Source organism: Garra rufa, chromosome 17, assembly GCF_049309525.1.
Source record: "Garra rufa chromosome 17, GarRuf1.0, whole genome shotgun sequence".
Classification (NCBI taxonomy): Eukaryota; Metazoa; Chordata; class Actinopteri; order Cypriniformes; family Cyprinidae; genus Garra; species Garra rufa.
This window is the reverse complement of record NC_133377.1, coordinates 15,473,345-15,490,275: the sequence shown is the minus strand read 5'-3', so window position 1 is coordinate 15,490,275 and position 16,931 is coordinate 15,473,345. Positions and strand designations below refer to the sequence as shown.

At 38.0% G+C, this 16,931-nt stretch overlaps 1 protein-coding gene across 1 annotated transcript in view; it reads right to left on the bottom strand.

Moving 5' to 3' along the window:
* Nucleotides 1-4,133: 4,133 nt before the first annotated feature.
* Nucleotides 4,134-16,931, bottom strand: part of tmem222b (transmembrane protein 222b) — a 38,525-nt gene continuing 25,727 nt past the window's right edge. The window contains exon 6 of the mRNA XM_073822184.1: nt 4,134-7,433. Within this exon, the coding sequence (XP_073678285.1) occupies nt 7,346-7,433 (88 nt within the window). The 3' untranslated portion in view covers nt 4,134-7,345. The remainder of the gene's footprint in view (nt 7,434-16,931) is intronic.

Below are 16,931 nucleotides of genomic sequence, written 5' to 3'. Positions count from 1 at the left end.
CCCAGATTCATCAGGATGGCCTTGGTGGTGATCCTTATCTCTCTCACTATCCTCCTGGCCAGCACAGGTGTCACTTTTGGCTTCCGACCACGTCCTCTGAGATTTTTCACAGTGCGGAACATCTTGTATTTTTAATAATTGTAGGTGGGGGGAGTGAATGTACAGCACTCTCTCCACCCTCAATACCACGACTGAGGTGAGTCCCTTGAGCAAGGCACCGATCCCCCAACTGCTCCCCGGGCGCCGCAGCAATGGCTGCCCACTGCTCCGGGTGTGTGTTCACGGTGTGTGTGTGTTCACTACTGTGTGTGTGCACTTGGATGGGTTAAATGCAGAGCACAAATTCCTTGTATGGGTCACCATACTTGGCCTCACTCACCCCCTTTCCTTTCCTTTCCTAATACTTTGCACTGTAGCCACTCGAACTTCAAAACATTTAGAAATGGTCTTTTAGCCCTTTCCTGACTTGTGAGCAGCCACAATGCGCAGCCGCAGGTCCTCAGTGAGCTCCTTTGTTTTAGCCATGATTGTCCACAAACCAACAGCAGAGAGCTTCTGTTTTTCATCTGTTGAGTTGATTAAAACAGCTGTTCCCAATGAATCAGGGTAATTAGGATGCTTTAGAACAGCTTGGACTATTTGGAATGGTATAGAACTTTGGATTTTCCCATAGACTGTAAAGGTTTGCAAAGGGTATGAATCATTTTGGACATGCCACTTTTTGTAAAATGTAAATAAAAGCTGAGAAATTTTTCTTTCACAATGTTGCCTCTTGTACATTGTCTAAACTTTTGGAGAAGCCAGTGTCATTTCTGTAAAATAAAATAAAATAAAATAAAATAAAATAAAACAAAAATAAAAGATAGTCAGAATTTGGCAGGGGTATGCATCATTTTGGGCTTGACTGTATATTTTCTAAGTAATGACACATGGCTAGCCAAATTTGCAAACCTGTTACAAATTATAATGCTATCATTTAATTTAATTTAGACTTTAATTATTTTGCACTAAAATAAAATAGAAAGAAATGAGAAAAGATGCAAACCTGTTACAAATTATGTTTCTTAATTACAAAATATGATAGAAATAAATGAGAAAGAAAGTTTCCCTTCCGAGGGAACTCTCACCGCGTCCCCTAGGGGTCACTATTGGGAAACGGTGCAGCGTGACTCGTGTCTGAAGAATGCATATGAAAAAACTACATGAAATGGACGGCGACAGTGTATGACGTCACTACCGTGCGTCACTGTATAAAGAGGCGTCAGTGCAAACACACATCCTCTTCATCGTCTTCAGCTTCTCTTTGTCTCGGAGTGCATTCTCTCACCGGAGGCCTGCGTGTGACGTGTGTGGTAATCTGATATCTGCACTTTCACACGGCCCGGGCTGTGTGGTGAGAACGCAAGCAAGATTAGCTCTCGAGAGAGTGGAATGCAATCGGTGCATTCATTGCTTGTTTGTAACAAGAGGCACGCTCTCATACCCACTTGCACGAGCTTGCAGGCTACGTGGGTGTGGTAAATAACAGCACGTCCAGCTTCCGAGGGAACTAATGTGCTCATCGCGAAAACGCATTCGCAAAGAAGGGAGGTGAGTTTCTCTGTTCCTCATTTTGCATGAGTGTGTTTGCCTCTCACGGCGTCGTCAGCGGCTCCTTGCTTGCTTTATTCCTGAGGGAATTTGGCGCTTGGGCGGAGTATGTTTAGCTCCAGCGGGATCCGAATATGTGCTGCGCAAAAAAAAAAAAAAAGAAGAGGGCGATTTCCTAAGACTAGTTCAGCCATGATTATGGCAGAACAGACTTATTAACTGCAAGCTGTCTAAGGCTAGCTGTGTGTTAAATTCTCCCCCTTTTTAGGGTTTGGAGGCTTTCGGTCAGTTTCACCTCTGGTGGTCCTCCTACACACACAGATATCTGAGGATGTCGCTGTCTCCCCTGCTAGGGTTTTAAGTAGACAGCCCACTCTGTTGGTCTGGGCTGCTTTTAGGAGGACTAAACGGAGGTCTTTCAGGGATCTGTTAGTCTTCCCAGGCAGATTGGCTGCATTCCTAAACCGGAGTACCGGTAGAGTCTGTCACTATTTCTCTCAGGCTTCCTGAGCCACGCCACTCGGTCACGTGGCCCCCCTTTTTTCAAGGGTTCACTAAAACTGAGCACCACTCCTTGGTGGCCAGGCTTTCCTCCCTGTGCTTCAGGGATAGGAGCTTGTCCTTCATACTTCAGGTCTCTACTCTCTTCTCAAGCCTTGTAATCTGCGTATATGCTCCCCTTTGCGAAGGGTACCAGTTAGAACATTTGCTCCTGCTGGGTTATGCCAGCTCCCCTTCTATGGAAGGGTTCTCTACGAGCGCCAACCCACCTTTGTGCAAGGTTGCCTGACCTAGGGTCGAGTATCATATTCCCCCCTTTTTCACAGGCTATGTACACATGCTCCCCTCTCTGCGGAAAGGGTTTATATTGAGCGTCTCTCGTGTCAAACATCTTGAACCATCCCCTTTGAAGCCCGAGGGCAGGGGAAGTATCTGTTGCAGTCTGGTTTACCTGAAGTTTAGTTGCTGCGCACTCTCCCCCTTCTCATCAAGGGTTCCCCTGAGAGCAGTGCCCCCTTCTGAGTGGGCGATCCTCCCTGTGGCTTGGGTTTAGGAATCTGTCCTCTACTATCGTCCACTGTTACAGGATGGTCTTGGTTCCATGTCTACCTCTGTTGACAGGCAGCCTGCGAGTTGTCTGTCCTGAGTGGGGTGCAGCATTGCTCCCCTCGTATGAGGGTCAACCCCTTCTTCTGTCTCTTTAGACAGCATGGAGCTAGTAGTGAAATCCCCTGGGAAAGCACTCTCCTTAAATCTGATCATTTTGGTAAGTGTCCCACGCTACGCCTGGGCATCTTTCCTAAAAATCCACAAGAGTGGTAAATGCACATACATCTGGGGCACTTTTGTAAAATCCACATGTGTGGTAAGTTCCAACCAAGCTATGAGTTCTTTTCTTAAATCCTTTACGGTGTGGGTCACGTGTCTTCACTTCGTTCCTATTTTTGGAGTTGGCTTGAAACCCCGGTCCCCTGGGTTCAACTCTACTAGATATCACTGCTGATATCTACCGACTATCCGCTATTCAGGGCGTGTCACTGTTAGTGGCCCCTTTCTGAACGGTCCCAGGACAGGTCCGCTGCCCTCATATGAGAGTCAGTTCCTGAGGGAACTAGACCCTATGTTACGGTAGCTCCTTGTTCTGACAAGTCTAAGTTTCAACTGAAACTTAGCCGTTTCCCACGAAGGAATTCCCTAATTCCAAGCCTTGAGCTGTGCCCTGGGTTCTACCCATCCAGGTAAGTGGGTAACATTTCAGGCCTTTGGCCATGGGGGATAACATTCTGACAGCCATCACCACGTCCCAATAGGGGCAACTCTTCTCTGAATTGATGCTTAGTGCTGGCTGTCATAGCATGCACTCCCCTCAGCATGGCAGCGTGGGTATATCCGTTCCCCAATAGTGACCCCTAGGGGACACGGTGAGGTTATGTATGTTATGTATGTAACCATGGTTCCCTGAGAAGGGAACGAGACACCTAATTATAACTAATACACTAAGAGACCAATTCAGTGTGAATCTCACAAAAACAGGCCACATTTACACCCTAAATTAGGAGGAAATAAAAATTTATTTTGCATTAAGAAAACAAAGCCTGTTACTAGGATAATTAAGCTTTTCATGACAATTAAAACATTTTTTGCCACATTTTTTAACTTCAATACAGTTTTACAAGGCGAGACAGGTTAATAGGTTTAAGTAATTAACTAATAGTTATCACCTTACTTACCTAGTTGATTACATTGATAATTGCAAAAAAAAATTGTATTTTAAAAAGTTTTCAAAAATGTTAGGTCTAAATATGCTAATCATCCATTATTTAATGAAATATGCACTAATTTGCATACATTTCTAGTACAAAAAATCAACTGGATGAAGTCAGTTTAAAAATTCTTGCTTAATTTTTTTTTTTTGACATGTTAGAGTCAAATGTTTTTACAGAGGAAATTTTGGGTATCTCCTCTCGACATAATTAAGAATAAACTTAGAACAGACAGAAAACAAGTTTATTTATTTATTTTTTACATTTTTGGAGAAACCTTCTGTTAAAACCTTATATATAGGATATAGACAGGAATAAAAATGTAAAGTTGGGTGTGTGTAAGTGCTAATGAAGTGGAGATTTATGGCCCAGTGTATGAAAAAACTGTTTTGCTACATAAAGGCTACATAAAGATTTCCAAGACATTAAAAGACACAGCTGGCAGCCTTACTCCTTAGTTTAAAGTGTGTTGTACCAGAAGATATTTGAGAGTGTGGAACAAAAAAAGCACAATATCATAAAATGTTTGATCAACAACTGAGAAAAAACTGCGATGTACAGCCAAAGACTTGCAAGTATGGCCTTCATGTTGAGGAATCTTGCCAAATACCACTCTTAACCAAGAAGAACAAAAAAGTTGATTTGAACATGCTAAAATGAATTTTGATAGACCTGTGGAGATCTGGAAGAATGTTTTATAGAGTGATGTGACCAAACTGGAACATTTTGGACCCATGGATCAGGGGTATGTCTGGTGCAAAAATGGCAAAGCTCATAAGCAGAAGAACACCATCTCCATCATCAAACATAGAGGTGGATCAGTCCTATTATGAGGTTGTTTTACTGTAGCAGGAAGTGGAAATCATGACCGTATGAAGGACATCATGGATTCTTTGAATTATCAGGCCATTTTGGCAAGAATTGTGCCTTTGGTGCAAAGACTGAAGCTGATGATCAATGGACTTTCTTGCAGGACAATCATCCCAAAGTATACATCCACATCTATTCATGCTTGGTTCAGGGTTTAGTCAAAGAATGTTCTCACTGAAAATATTTGGGTGAATTTGAAGAAAGCAATGGCAAAGTGAAAACCAAAGATTATCAGTGATCTGAAAGCTTTTTCAGGTGAGGAATGGGCTAAGATTGCAGTAGAGAGGTGACAGAAGCATCTAAGCACTTCCAAGCAATGTTTATTGGTAGTTTTAAAGAAAAAAAAAAAGACTCTGTACCAAATTTTACTTTTGTAGGTTGAATAATTTTGAATATGAACATTTACAGCCAATTTTTTCATTATTTATCAACTTACGTTCTCAGAATTACTCAAATGTGTATTTAATGAACTTTCTCCAATAGTGAACTGATGCCTTTGTTGAATTGTTTTCACAAAGTTTTAAGGGGGTTGAATAATTTTGATTGCAACTGTAGTATACAAACAAACTTTTATTTTGAATCGATAAATTGCGACTGAGTTTTGCAGCTCTAAAATAAAGTGCAAAGCCAATCATTTTACCAAACTATTCATTATATTATTATTTCAAGGGAAGACGCTGCAGGCAAAAACAATTTTTTATGCAACTGTCAAGTCTGAGATTTTGGACTTTTTGTTTTTTTATAGTGTTTTTTTAGACTAGTGGAAAGAAAAACCCCAGAAGACACTGTTAAGTGTTTCTTTTATAGCACTTTATCTTTTTGTGTCAATAGATTTCAATTACAATACATATTTTTAAAATTAGCAAAATTAATATTTTTTCTCAAAATTAGATTTTTGCAATTAAATTGCAATTATCAATGTAATCAAACAACTGAGTAAGTAAGGTGATAACTATTACCTATTTTTTTGCCCTATTCACCTGCAGTGTCTCACCTTAGGGACTTTTCCTCGTTTCAATTAGGATATTTTACTTCAATTTCACATTTTTTGTTTGGCAGCAGCTGCTGCCAGTGATTTGACCATTACTTTACAAGATTTTTTTTTTTTTTACATTTTAATTAACAAATATTAGTTTTCTTACAGTAGGAAATGTGCTTAATTACCATGAAATAATCTCACATGCAAAAGATAACATAAAACAGGCTCCATTTTCTTTAAACAAAACAACTGTCATTTATTATTTTTGGTTTTGGGGTGAAAAAATAACCCGGTGCTTCATTTATTGTGATAAGCATCATCCAAATCCTAAACATGAATCATGTTATCAATTTTATATGTGATATGATTGTTAGACTAGGCATACTGTGCCATTATACCAAGTCAATAGATGATATATAACAAAATATCTTGATATTTCTTGTGAAAACAAACATTAAAGCATTAAATTTATCATTTAATAGTTCATGGTTGAAAGCGTAAAGCTTTCAAACAGAACATTCAAAACCCTGCAATGTGAATCAAGTGATATTCAGGACAACAGCGATTTATTAAAGGCAACATTATGAACTCTTTTACGTACTGTGCAGGATTATTAGTGCATGTTAGAAAACTAAACGTCTGTCTTCGTAACCTTTCCCCAAAATAATTTGGTTAAAGTCACCAAGGCCACTTAAATTTCAAGCTTTGCATTAATTTCTGGTCTGTTCTAATATGGAGCGCATGCTTTTTCTTATTCAATCAATTCCTGATGGATAAAATCTAATTACTTTTGAATATGTCACATTTGACTAAGTTACTTGAGAATGCAATTTCATAATGGTTTATGCAATATAATATAGTAAATTAATACAATAACAATAAATTATGCAATATAATAACAGCCGGCCAGGCAGTGCAAAGAATGCTTTTAAATACATAATGCAAACATGATTTGCTTATTCAATAACTAGTAATTTTTTGAATGCTAATTTCCTAATTGTAATTAGATTTTAGTATAAAAACAATTACACTTTCAAGCATGCCAAGCTACAATATTAAAAGCTATTTATGTTGATGGGTTTTAGCCTTGCCAATAAAATGAATAAAAGGGTACTCTCAAATCAAATTAAATATTAAAAGTGTTAACTTTGTTTTCACAGTAAGAATTTTAAAAGAAATTCCATCTTCTAGAATATCTCAATATATAATGCACTGTTTCTGCAATAAACCATGTTCTCAGAAAGAACATAGCCTCATTAGAAATTCATATTCAAGTTATCTTTAAAATATATATACGTTATAGTGTTATATTTCCTAAACAGCAGTTATAGTTTGGAGATCAAAATCTAACCAAACGATAAAAGAGCACCATAAACCTTGAGAGAGACACCAAAGTCATGCCTTTGGAAGACAGGTTTTGAGAATAGCGTTTTCGTACATCACCACAAGACGTTGAAGCCATGGTGTATTTGCTGTCTTTACCCTACGACAAAGAGGTCTAGCGTTTGATTTGTGATGTGGAGCTCCTCTACGCTCTGAAGAGCTGGACTTCAAGTTGACATTGACCGGAGTCCCGCTTGAGCTGGAGTGACGGGTCTCTGATGGGCACTGTGCCCGTTCACCTCTATGTGACACCGCAGGGTCATCGCAGGTTTAGAGACAGAGCCACAGCCAGGATCACACTGGTCAAGATGCAGAAAGGAAGCCAGGTCTTCAGGAAGCCTATGCAACTGTAAAATAAGAGACAAAACATCTGTGTGAGAAACTAGACAGCGAGTGCAAGAGGTGCTCATCTGTGAAAAACATGCTACTGTGATGTAAGGTTTTCTAGATGGTTTCAACACTGTGTTCTGAATGGTTTGTAGGTTTGCCAAGGCACTGTTGTGCTGTCAGTGTCCCAATCCCAGTGCTACTGTATGTGTTTTTTTGTGTTGTAGGTGGTTGCTTACTGGCTCCAACCATTTTAGTCTATCTTCTCAAGGGACAATACTATAGAAATGAAACTTGGACATATTTTAGAGTACAGTCGTGGCCAAAAGTTTTGAGAATGACAAAAATATTAGTTTTCACAAAGTTTGCTGCTAAACTGCTTTTAGATCTTTGTTTCAGTTGTTTCTGTGATGTACTGAAATATGATTACAAGCACTTCATAAGTTTCAAATGCTTTTATCGACAATTACATGACATTCATGCAAAGAGTCAGTATTTGCAGTGTTGGCCCTTCTTTTTCAGGACCTCTGCAATTCGACTGGGCATGCTCTCAATCAACTTCTGGGCCAAATCCTGACTGATAGCAACCCATTCTTTCATAATCACTTCTTGGAGTTTGTCAGAATTAGTGGGTTTTTGTTTGTCCACCCACCTCTTGAGGATTGACCACAAGTTTTAGGATCTGGGGAGTTTCCAGGCCATGGACCCAAAATTTCAATGTTTTGGTCCCCGAGCCACTTAGTTATCACTTTTGCCTTATGGCACGGTGCTCCATCGTGCTGGAAAATGCATTGTTCTTCACCAAACTGTTGTTGGATCGTTGGAAGAAGTTGCTGTTGGAGGGTGTTTTGGTACCATTCTTTATTCATGGCTGTGTTTTTGGGCAAAATTGTGAGTGAGCCCACTCCCTTGGATGAGAAGCAACCCCACACATGAATGGTCTCAGGATGCTTTACTGTTGGCATGACACAGGACTGATGGTAGCGCTCACCTTTTCTTCTCCGGACAAGCCTTTTTCCAGATGCCCCAAACAATCGGAAAGAGGCTTCGTCGGAGAATATGACTTTGCCCCAGTCCTCAGCAGTCCATTCGCCATACTTTTTGCAGAAGATCAATCTGTCCCTGATGTTTTTTTTTGGAGAGAAGTGGCTTCTTTGCTGCCCTTCTTGACACCAGGCCATCTTCCAAAAGTCTTGTCCTCACTGTGCGTTCAGATGCGCTCACACCTGCCTGCTGCCATTCCTGAGCAAGCTCTGCACTGGTGGCCCTCCGATCCCGCAGCTCAATCCTCTTTAGGAGACGATCCTGGCGCTTGCTGGACTTTCTTGGACGCCCTGAAGCCTTCTTAACAATGCAGTGGAAAGTTTTTTTCGGGATTACGTTCATTTTCATGGAAAAGAAGGACTATGCAATTCATCTGATCACTCTTCATAACATTCTGGAATATATGCAAATTGCTATTATAAAAACTTAAGCAGCAACTTTTCCAATTTCCAATATTTATGTAATTCTCAAAACTTTTGGTCACGACTGTAGTCAATGTGCAGCTTGTGTGGCAGTGTTATGACCCGTTGTCTAGACGCGCTTGCACATGTAAGTGACGGGATTCCAGATACAACATATCACCAAAACACGAAATCAAAGTTAAATCATTTATTAATGAAAAATAGATAAGAAAAATATGTATAAAGAAATGGAGAAATAGTTTCAGGGTGACCCAAGGCCAAAATAACAAACAAAACCCACTAAGAAAATAAATCATATAAATAACCTGTAAATAAAGAAAGTAAAATTACAAGTAACTTCCCTTCCTCCCTAAACAAACACATCACAAAAATAGTTCAAAAATAAAGGGGCAGGTCACCCCTACGCTCCAATATCTCAAACAAACTAAACAAATGTCTTCCAAAACTGGCTAGCGTGGGTTTGTAACTCGAACCACAGAATAGATCTTATACAATATAGTTAACAGAATGCGGACACTAAACTAAACAAATCAAAATCAAACTGGCTGTGATCAGTTGTAGCGCTGGAATCCAGAGCTCCTTACGCCACGGCGTACACGCTAGAATGAGCTCGCCATGTTTCAAAAACACCGCCCTTTTATCAGCTGGTTCCAAGTTCACTAACCACGTGGTCCATCGCTACGCCAATAGGCTACCTGTACACACATACACACAAGCACATACACATACACAAAGCAAATCGCGCAGATGCGAGGATCGTAACAGGGAGTATAGATTTACTGTCCTTTGAAAATAACATAATATTTGGTGCTTTAAGTACAATTCTCTCATACTGACCACTGGATGTTCAACCTGGCATCTCATGGCAAATAACTCTGAGGATTTGAGTTACTGAGTTACACAGTGGCAGGGTCATACAGAGGATTTCCAATAGGTTTTGCAAGGATCAATCAACGAAGTTGAGCACTCGTTTTGTGCGTCAGGTGCTGAACCTGGCTTCAAAAAACAGATGCATGAGTGCTGCCAGCATTGTTTTAAAGGTTGCAGAAGTAGAAGGTCAGCTTGTCAGTGCTCAGGCCATACGCCGCACACTGCAACAAGTCGGAAGATGGCTCACAAGAAACCCTGCAAACAGTTTGCTGAAGACAACCTGTCAAAGAGCATGAATTACTGCAACTATGTCCTGTGTTCGGATGAGACTATAAGATAAACTTAAGTGTAAGAATCTGTACACTTAAAGGAGAAGTTCACTTCCAGAACAAACATTTCAGATAATGAACTCACCCCCTTGTCATCCAAGATGTTTGTGTCTTTCTTTCTTCAGTCGTAAAGAAATTATGTTTTTGAGGAAAACATTTCAGGCTTTCTCTCCATATAATGGACTTGTGCCCACGAGTTTGAACTTCCAAAACGCAGTTTAAATCTGGCTTCAAAGGGCTCTAAACGATCCGAGCAGAGGAATAAGGGTCTTATCTAGCGAAACAATTGGTAATGCTTTTTTTAAAAATGGACTATTTATATACTTTTTTTTTTTTCGCAAATGCTTGTCTTATCTAGCTTTGCATGTACTCTGTGTATTCTGGTTCAATACAGTTAGGATTTGTCACAAAACTAATTTAAGATGATTTTAAAGTTGGAGGAAAAAATTTTATGGGAGTTGCTCGACATACCCTAACTGTATTGACCCGGATTACACAGACTACACATGTCTATCGCAGAGCTAGACAAACTAAGCATATATATATATATATATATATATATATATATATATATATTAGGGGTGGGCATAGATTAATTTTTTTATTCGGCTGAAGGCATTTTCAGAATATGTGTGCTACCCAAATAATGACTAAAAGTAAGTCTTCGAGAACGGGCCAAAATGCATCCAAAATGCATCACAAACTGCTTGACAATTGCATTTACAACATAATTAACTATACAAACTTGTGTAACCAAGTACTTCTGCGCAAAAGGCTGCACGACGTGCGCGTTGCCGTTAAATACACAGACGCGAACGGGCATGGATTTCTGCGTGCATAGTCTTCGATTAAACTGCGTTGCTTTTAGAAGCGTCAATTCAGTTGTTGCATATAGTTTAATGTCTTTATTTCGGGATTATCAAAGTAAATTATAACTCAAACTTGAGATTTTACTGGGGCACAGCAGATTTTCACTGGGGCACATGCCCCAGTAAAACGGGTCTAGCAACGCACCTGCCCTGAAGCGGCTTCATAACTGCATCCATGTTTGCACGTCTCATTTGATGTGGTCATTTCACAGAAGTTGAAGACTCGTTCTCGCTTCCTACAGTGCAATTCGACTAGGTATATGTCATCCGCCTTTAAAATATCAAGGAGAAAGTCATCACAGTTTACGTAGTTTATACCCAGCTCCCAACCCAACTTTGAGAATAGATTAACGGCGATATTTTTTTTTATCGCCCGATAAGAGTCTCACGTTACGGCAGCACGTTAACGCCGATAACTGCCCACCACTAATATATATATATATATATATATAGGCAGAAAAGAAATTGCCATTGAAGAAAGTAATTGCATTAGTCATCACAACTGTGAAGAGTGAAGAGTACATATACTTATTTAAAATGTAGTAGTAGTAGCTATTAAAAAAGTAGTAAGTAAAAGTTGCTATCTTTGGTACTCAGTAAAACTACAAAGTAGCCAAAAAGATCCTTAAGTACAGTAATTAATCACATTTATTCAAATACTTTACACCACTGTCTTAATGTAATTTATTTTGAAACTTTATTTAATTTATTTAAAATACATATTTATAATTATTTAATTTGTAATTAAATACATTTAATTTGTAATTGAAGAACAATTATATTTTAAAATATATTAACTTTAAATGTAATATTGAATTACACGTGTTAAAATTAAAATCAAGTACTTTGCATATGCTTATTTTAATGTGTTGATAAACATATATAAGTCTACTTTAAAAAAAAAAGATTGTTAAAACTGTTATTTAAAATATTTTTTTATTTTTTATTTGACATTAAAGTTCACTTTTTTAAAAGTGTACTTAAGTGTAAGAAACAGTACACTTAAAGCAGATGTTCACAACAAAAATGTACAGATAATGTACTCACCCCCTTGTCATCCAAGATGTTCATGTCTTTCTTTCTTCAGTTGTAAAGAAATTATGTTTTTGAGAAAAAACATTTCAGGATTTTTCTCCAAATAGTGGACTTCTATGGTGCACCCGAGTCTCAATTTCCAAAATGCAGTTTATATCAGCTTCAAACAATCCCAAATGTGGTTGTAAACGATCCCAGCTTATCTAGTGAAACGATCGGTTATTTTGATTTATTCTTTTTTTATAAAATTACAATTTATATACTTTTTAAAAGATGCTCCTTATGTATTGCTCTGCCTGAACTCTGTTTTTTTTCCGGCTCAAGACAGTTAGGGTATGTCGGAAAACATATTTTCTCCCTCAATTTCAAAAATCATTTCAAAACCATCCAACATCGCTGCAGAAGTACCGACCCAGTAGGGCTGGGCGATATGGCAAAAATGTAATCTCGATAATTTTTTCCCATATTGAACGATGACGATATATATTTCGATATAAGCTGTTGATGTTGCCAGCTTTAAAATAGTATCCCAACAATGACTAAAGCCACAAAAATAAAAGGATTCATTAAATTACATTTTTAAGTATAGTTTATTAACAAAAGCAGATTACAGATTTGGCCTTAAAATTAAAATAACTTACTAAAATAAATGAAAAAAAAAAAAAGTTGTGACAGAGTATGGTAAATGAGAGTAAATGTACAAAATGTAAACATAAAATTATTGTAAAAACATAATTTGTAACACATTTATTTATTTCTTTATTATTTATTATTATAAACACAATTGTTTATTTTCTCTATTATAGGTTTAGCTATTTAAATTAGAGGCAACCACTGCATTTTGAAACAATCTACAGTATAAATATCAAAAAATTACGACACAGCTCTTTCTTAATCGTATTAAGTGCAGACAATTCAGCCATAATCAAAGTAGGCTACTCTCTCATTATTCAAAGTGCAAACAGAGACGGAATATTTCAAGCATGATACAGAGCTATAGACATACACAACCTATCATAGTCTACATTCTGATAACAGCCTAGATATGTCATGTAGCCTAATTTGCGCGCATTGTGGAGTCACTCTCTAAACAAGGGGGATTAAAATTGCTTTTGAATGCGCGTGCGTTTTTTGCTTTCGGTTTCAGTTTTAACAATCGCGCCAAACTCTCAGCTGAGCTGAGAGTCACTTTTCAGATAGTCAAACCACTTACGGAATTCGTGCTATCTTTTTTTGTCGACAACTTCAACATCTTTGGATAATAACTCGAGGTTAGTTTCTCTTTCGTCGCTGCTTCCACTCTCTTTTTTTTGTCGTCCTGGTGTAAGGTTGCTTCGCAAAGTGCTGTAGGAAATGAACTTTGTACTTTGACGTGCACACACACGCTGATTGGCCGCTGTCGCATATTTCTGCTGTGTGATTGGCTCTTAGATTAATCCATATCGAGCAAAAAATGTCTAGAGCTTATCTTTGTTATTAACATAAATTTTATCGCGATTCGATATGATATCGTTTATCGGCCCAGCCCTACGACCCAGTGTTTGCAAGTGAACATGCAAAGAAGATCAAACAGTCTTAACAAAAAAGATAAAACAGCAATATAGGATGATTTTGAAGTTGAGGGAGAAAATGAGATGGGAGTTTTTCGACATACTAGGGCTGTGCAATTAATCGCAATTCAGTTTCATAAATCATAAAAATACAGATAATTATTGATAAAACAATTATTGCGCCCCATTCCGCCCACTTTCCAGTGGTGCGCTTTCGCTCCTCCATAAAAGCCTCATTTCACTTGCAAATCAGCAAAATCATGTAACGTGACTTTCATAAAACAAGATGTGCTTGATTTATTAATGTTTCTTTAATGTTGTATTTTTAAAAGTGATAAAAGAGAACTCTGTGTGTGCGCTCAGAGACGGAGCAGAACACAGACATGTAAGGCCGCGATCACACCGAACGCGTTTTTGCAGTTGGAGGCGCCTCTTTTGAATGGTTTTCTGTTGGCAGTGAGCGTTCTACGCGCTGCTTATGCGCCCCAGGCGCCTCGCGTTTTCACCGCCTGCTGCGCCTCGCGTTTTTGCAGGAGTGCTCTGAGCGCGTGAAGTTGAAAAAAAATCAACTCTGAGCGGAAAAACGCCCAACGTCATTCACGTTCTTTTCCATTGTCCAATCGAATGAATGGAGAGGCGGGCCTTCTGTTGTGGTGACGGAATTTTACGGTTGCTTAAAAAGTCCGGAGACTGCAAGAAATAGAGGAGAAACCTTTGGTGTCTATCGTGGGTAACCCGGAGCTGTATTATTTAGGGTTTCTGCTAATATGACAGTTTACTTAACAGCATAAAACTAAGATTTTAGAGCGCTCGCGCTATAATCCTTTGATTTGACTGACAGGACAGCTGTTTTGGCCGTTGCTTAGCAACATAAAAAAACGCAGGACGCTCTTTTATTAAAAGTCACCAAAAAAAAGGCAGTGCTGTGCGCCTCGCATTTTTAGAACTAAAAGACGCGTTCGGTGTGATCGCGGCCTAAAGGTGCATGCTTAAACAGTCAAATACACGCAAAAATATTTCAAAATAAGGCACTTGGCGATTATTCATATAAACCCTTGTCAGTTAAACAGTTGAGAATGAAAATATGTGTGTGGCAGTATATTGGATCCGTGTGGCTCTTAAAGTGGCAACAAATAATATTCCTTCTGCCGTCTCTGTGCTTGATATTAATAAAACGTAAAAATACAAAGAGAAAAATCATTCACTGCTCTTGAATGAAGGACTTTTGTAGTTTTAATAAGAAACAAAGCATGTTTAATTATTACAGTGAAGATGCTGTTTTATTTTACATTCAAATAATTACATTCAATTTCTGTAGTATTGTTAGACTGCTTTAGACTTCCCTAAAAGTATTCAGTATTTTTTCCCCCAAAAAAGCACTGTTTTTTCATTTGTATCTTTTTTTCCTGTTGTATTGCTATCTTTAAATTAATCACTAACATAAAGTTTTGAACCCAGTCAAAATCATGTTAAATAATCGTGATTACAATATTGACCAAAATAATCGTGATTATGATTTTTGGCAAAATCGAGCAGCCCTTGAACAGGAAAAAACAGAGCAGAGTTCAGACAGAGCAAGACAAGACAAGAGTTTGAGGTTAACAAGTATAGAAATTGCGATAAAAAAAAATATATAATTTTTTTTGGGGGGGGGGGGGGTCATTTGAAGCCACATTTAAACGCATTTGAGAAGTTCAAACTCGGGGCACCATAGAAGTCCACTATATGGAGAAAAATCCTGAAAAGTTTTCCTCAAAAAACAATTTTTTTATGGCTGAAGAAAGAAAGACATGAACATCTTCGATGACAAAGAGGTGAGTACACTAAATTTACATTCTTGTTCTGGACGTGAAGTTCTTTAAGTGGCCTTTTATTTTATTAAGAGGAGACACTGCAAGCAAAAACATTGTTTGTTCATGCACCTGTCAAGTTTGAGATTTTGGGCCTTTTGGTGTTTCATTAAGTGTTTTTTTTTTTCTCAGACTAGTGGAAAGAAAACACCCAAAAGACACTGGCAAGAGTTTCTTTTATAGCACTTTATTATCTATTTGTGTCAATAGATTTCAATTACAATAAATGTTTTTAAAGGCCATTTTCTCAATTTTCTCCTGACGGTTTACACAGAAGGATTTGTTCATATATAATTTACTTGATTTTATACATTTTATTCCCCCTAAAATGGTAAAAAAAATACATGGTTTTCTATCTGTTTTAAGTTTTTCTGAATTATGGAGTGACATGAGATAAACAAAATTCCCTCTGTGAAAAGTTTTGACTCTAATATGTCAAAAAAAGAGACTTCATCCAGAGTTTAAATTTTTGTACTAGAAATGTAAGCAAATTAGTGCATATTTTATTAACTAATGCTCATTTGCATATTTAAACCTAACATTTGAGAAAACTTGTAATACAAAAAATGTTTGCAATTATCAAAGTAACCAACTTGGTAAGTAAGGTGACAGCTCTTAGTTAAAGGGATGGTTCGGAGTAGAATTGACTTCATTGCTATGCACTCCGAAGCCCATGTAAATACCCCATCCGAAGTTTTTTTTTACCTTAGTCAAACATTTATGGAGATATTAAGAGTTTTTCGAATTGCTTGTTACAGGAGTGAATGGTACATGTGATGTATCTCGTAAATTGCACCACTAAACGTGCAAGTAATCTTACCAAACTTGTACAGTAGTGTAAATAGGTTATGTACTCACAAAATGCTGCATCAGAACATTTGTAAGTCCGCCATGAGTGTTTTAAAAACACGTTTTACCCGAGAACTACTAGTCTCAAAAACTACAAGTCGACGTCACTTCCCTGGTTTGAAAAAAGCACGTAAAAGTCCTCCAACTACATCTGTGTGCATGTCAACTTGTAGGAGGACTTTTACATGCTTTTTCCAAACCAGGGAAGTGACATCGACGTGTCGCCATTTGTAGTTTTTGAGACTAGTAGTTCTCGGGTAAAACGTGTTTTTAAAACACTCATGGTGGACTTACAAATGTTCTGATGCAGCGTTTTGTGAGTACATAACCTATTTACACTACTGTACAAGTTTGGTAAGATTACTTGCACGTTTAGTGGTGCAATTTACGAGATACATCACATGTACCATTCACTCCTGTAACAAGCAATTCGAAAAACTCTATCTCCATAAATGTTCGACTAAGGTAAAAAAAACTTCGGATGGGGTATTTACATGGGCTTCGGAGTGCATAGCAATGAAGTCAATTCTACTCCGAACCATCCCTTTAACGTTTTAACCCTATTCACCTGCAGTGCCTCACCTTAATACGGTATTATCTGCAAGTACAGTTTTTTACATATAGATTTAAAGTTTGAAGTGCACAATCAATACAGTTATGCACACCTTTTCACAAAAGTGGTGCTTACCTAAGCAAAGAC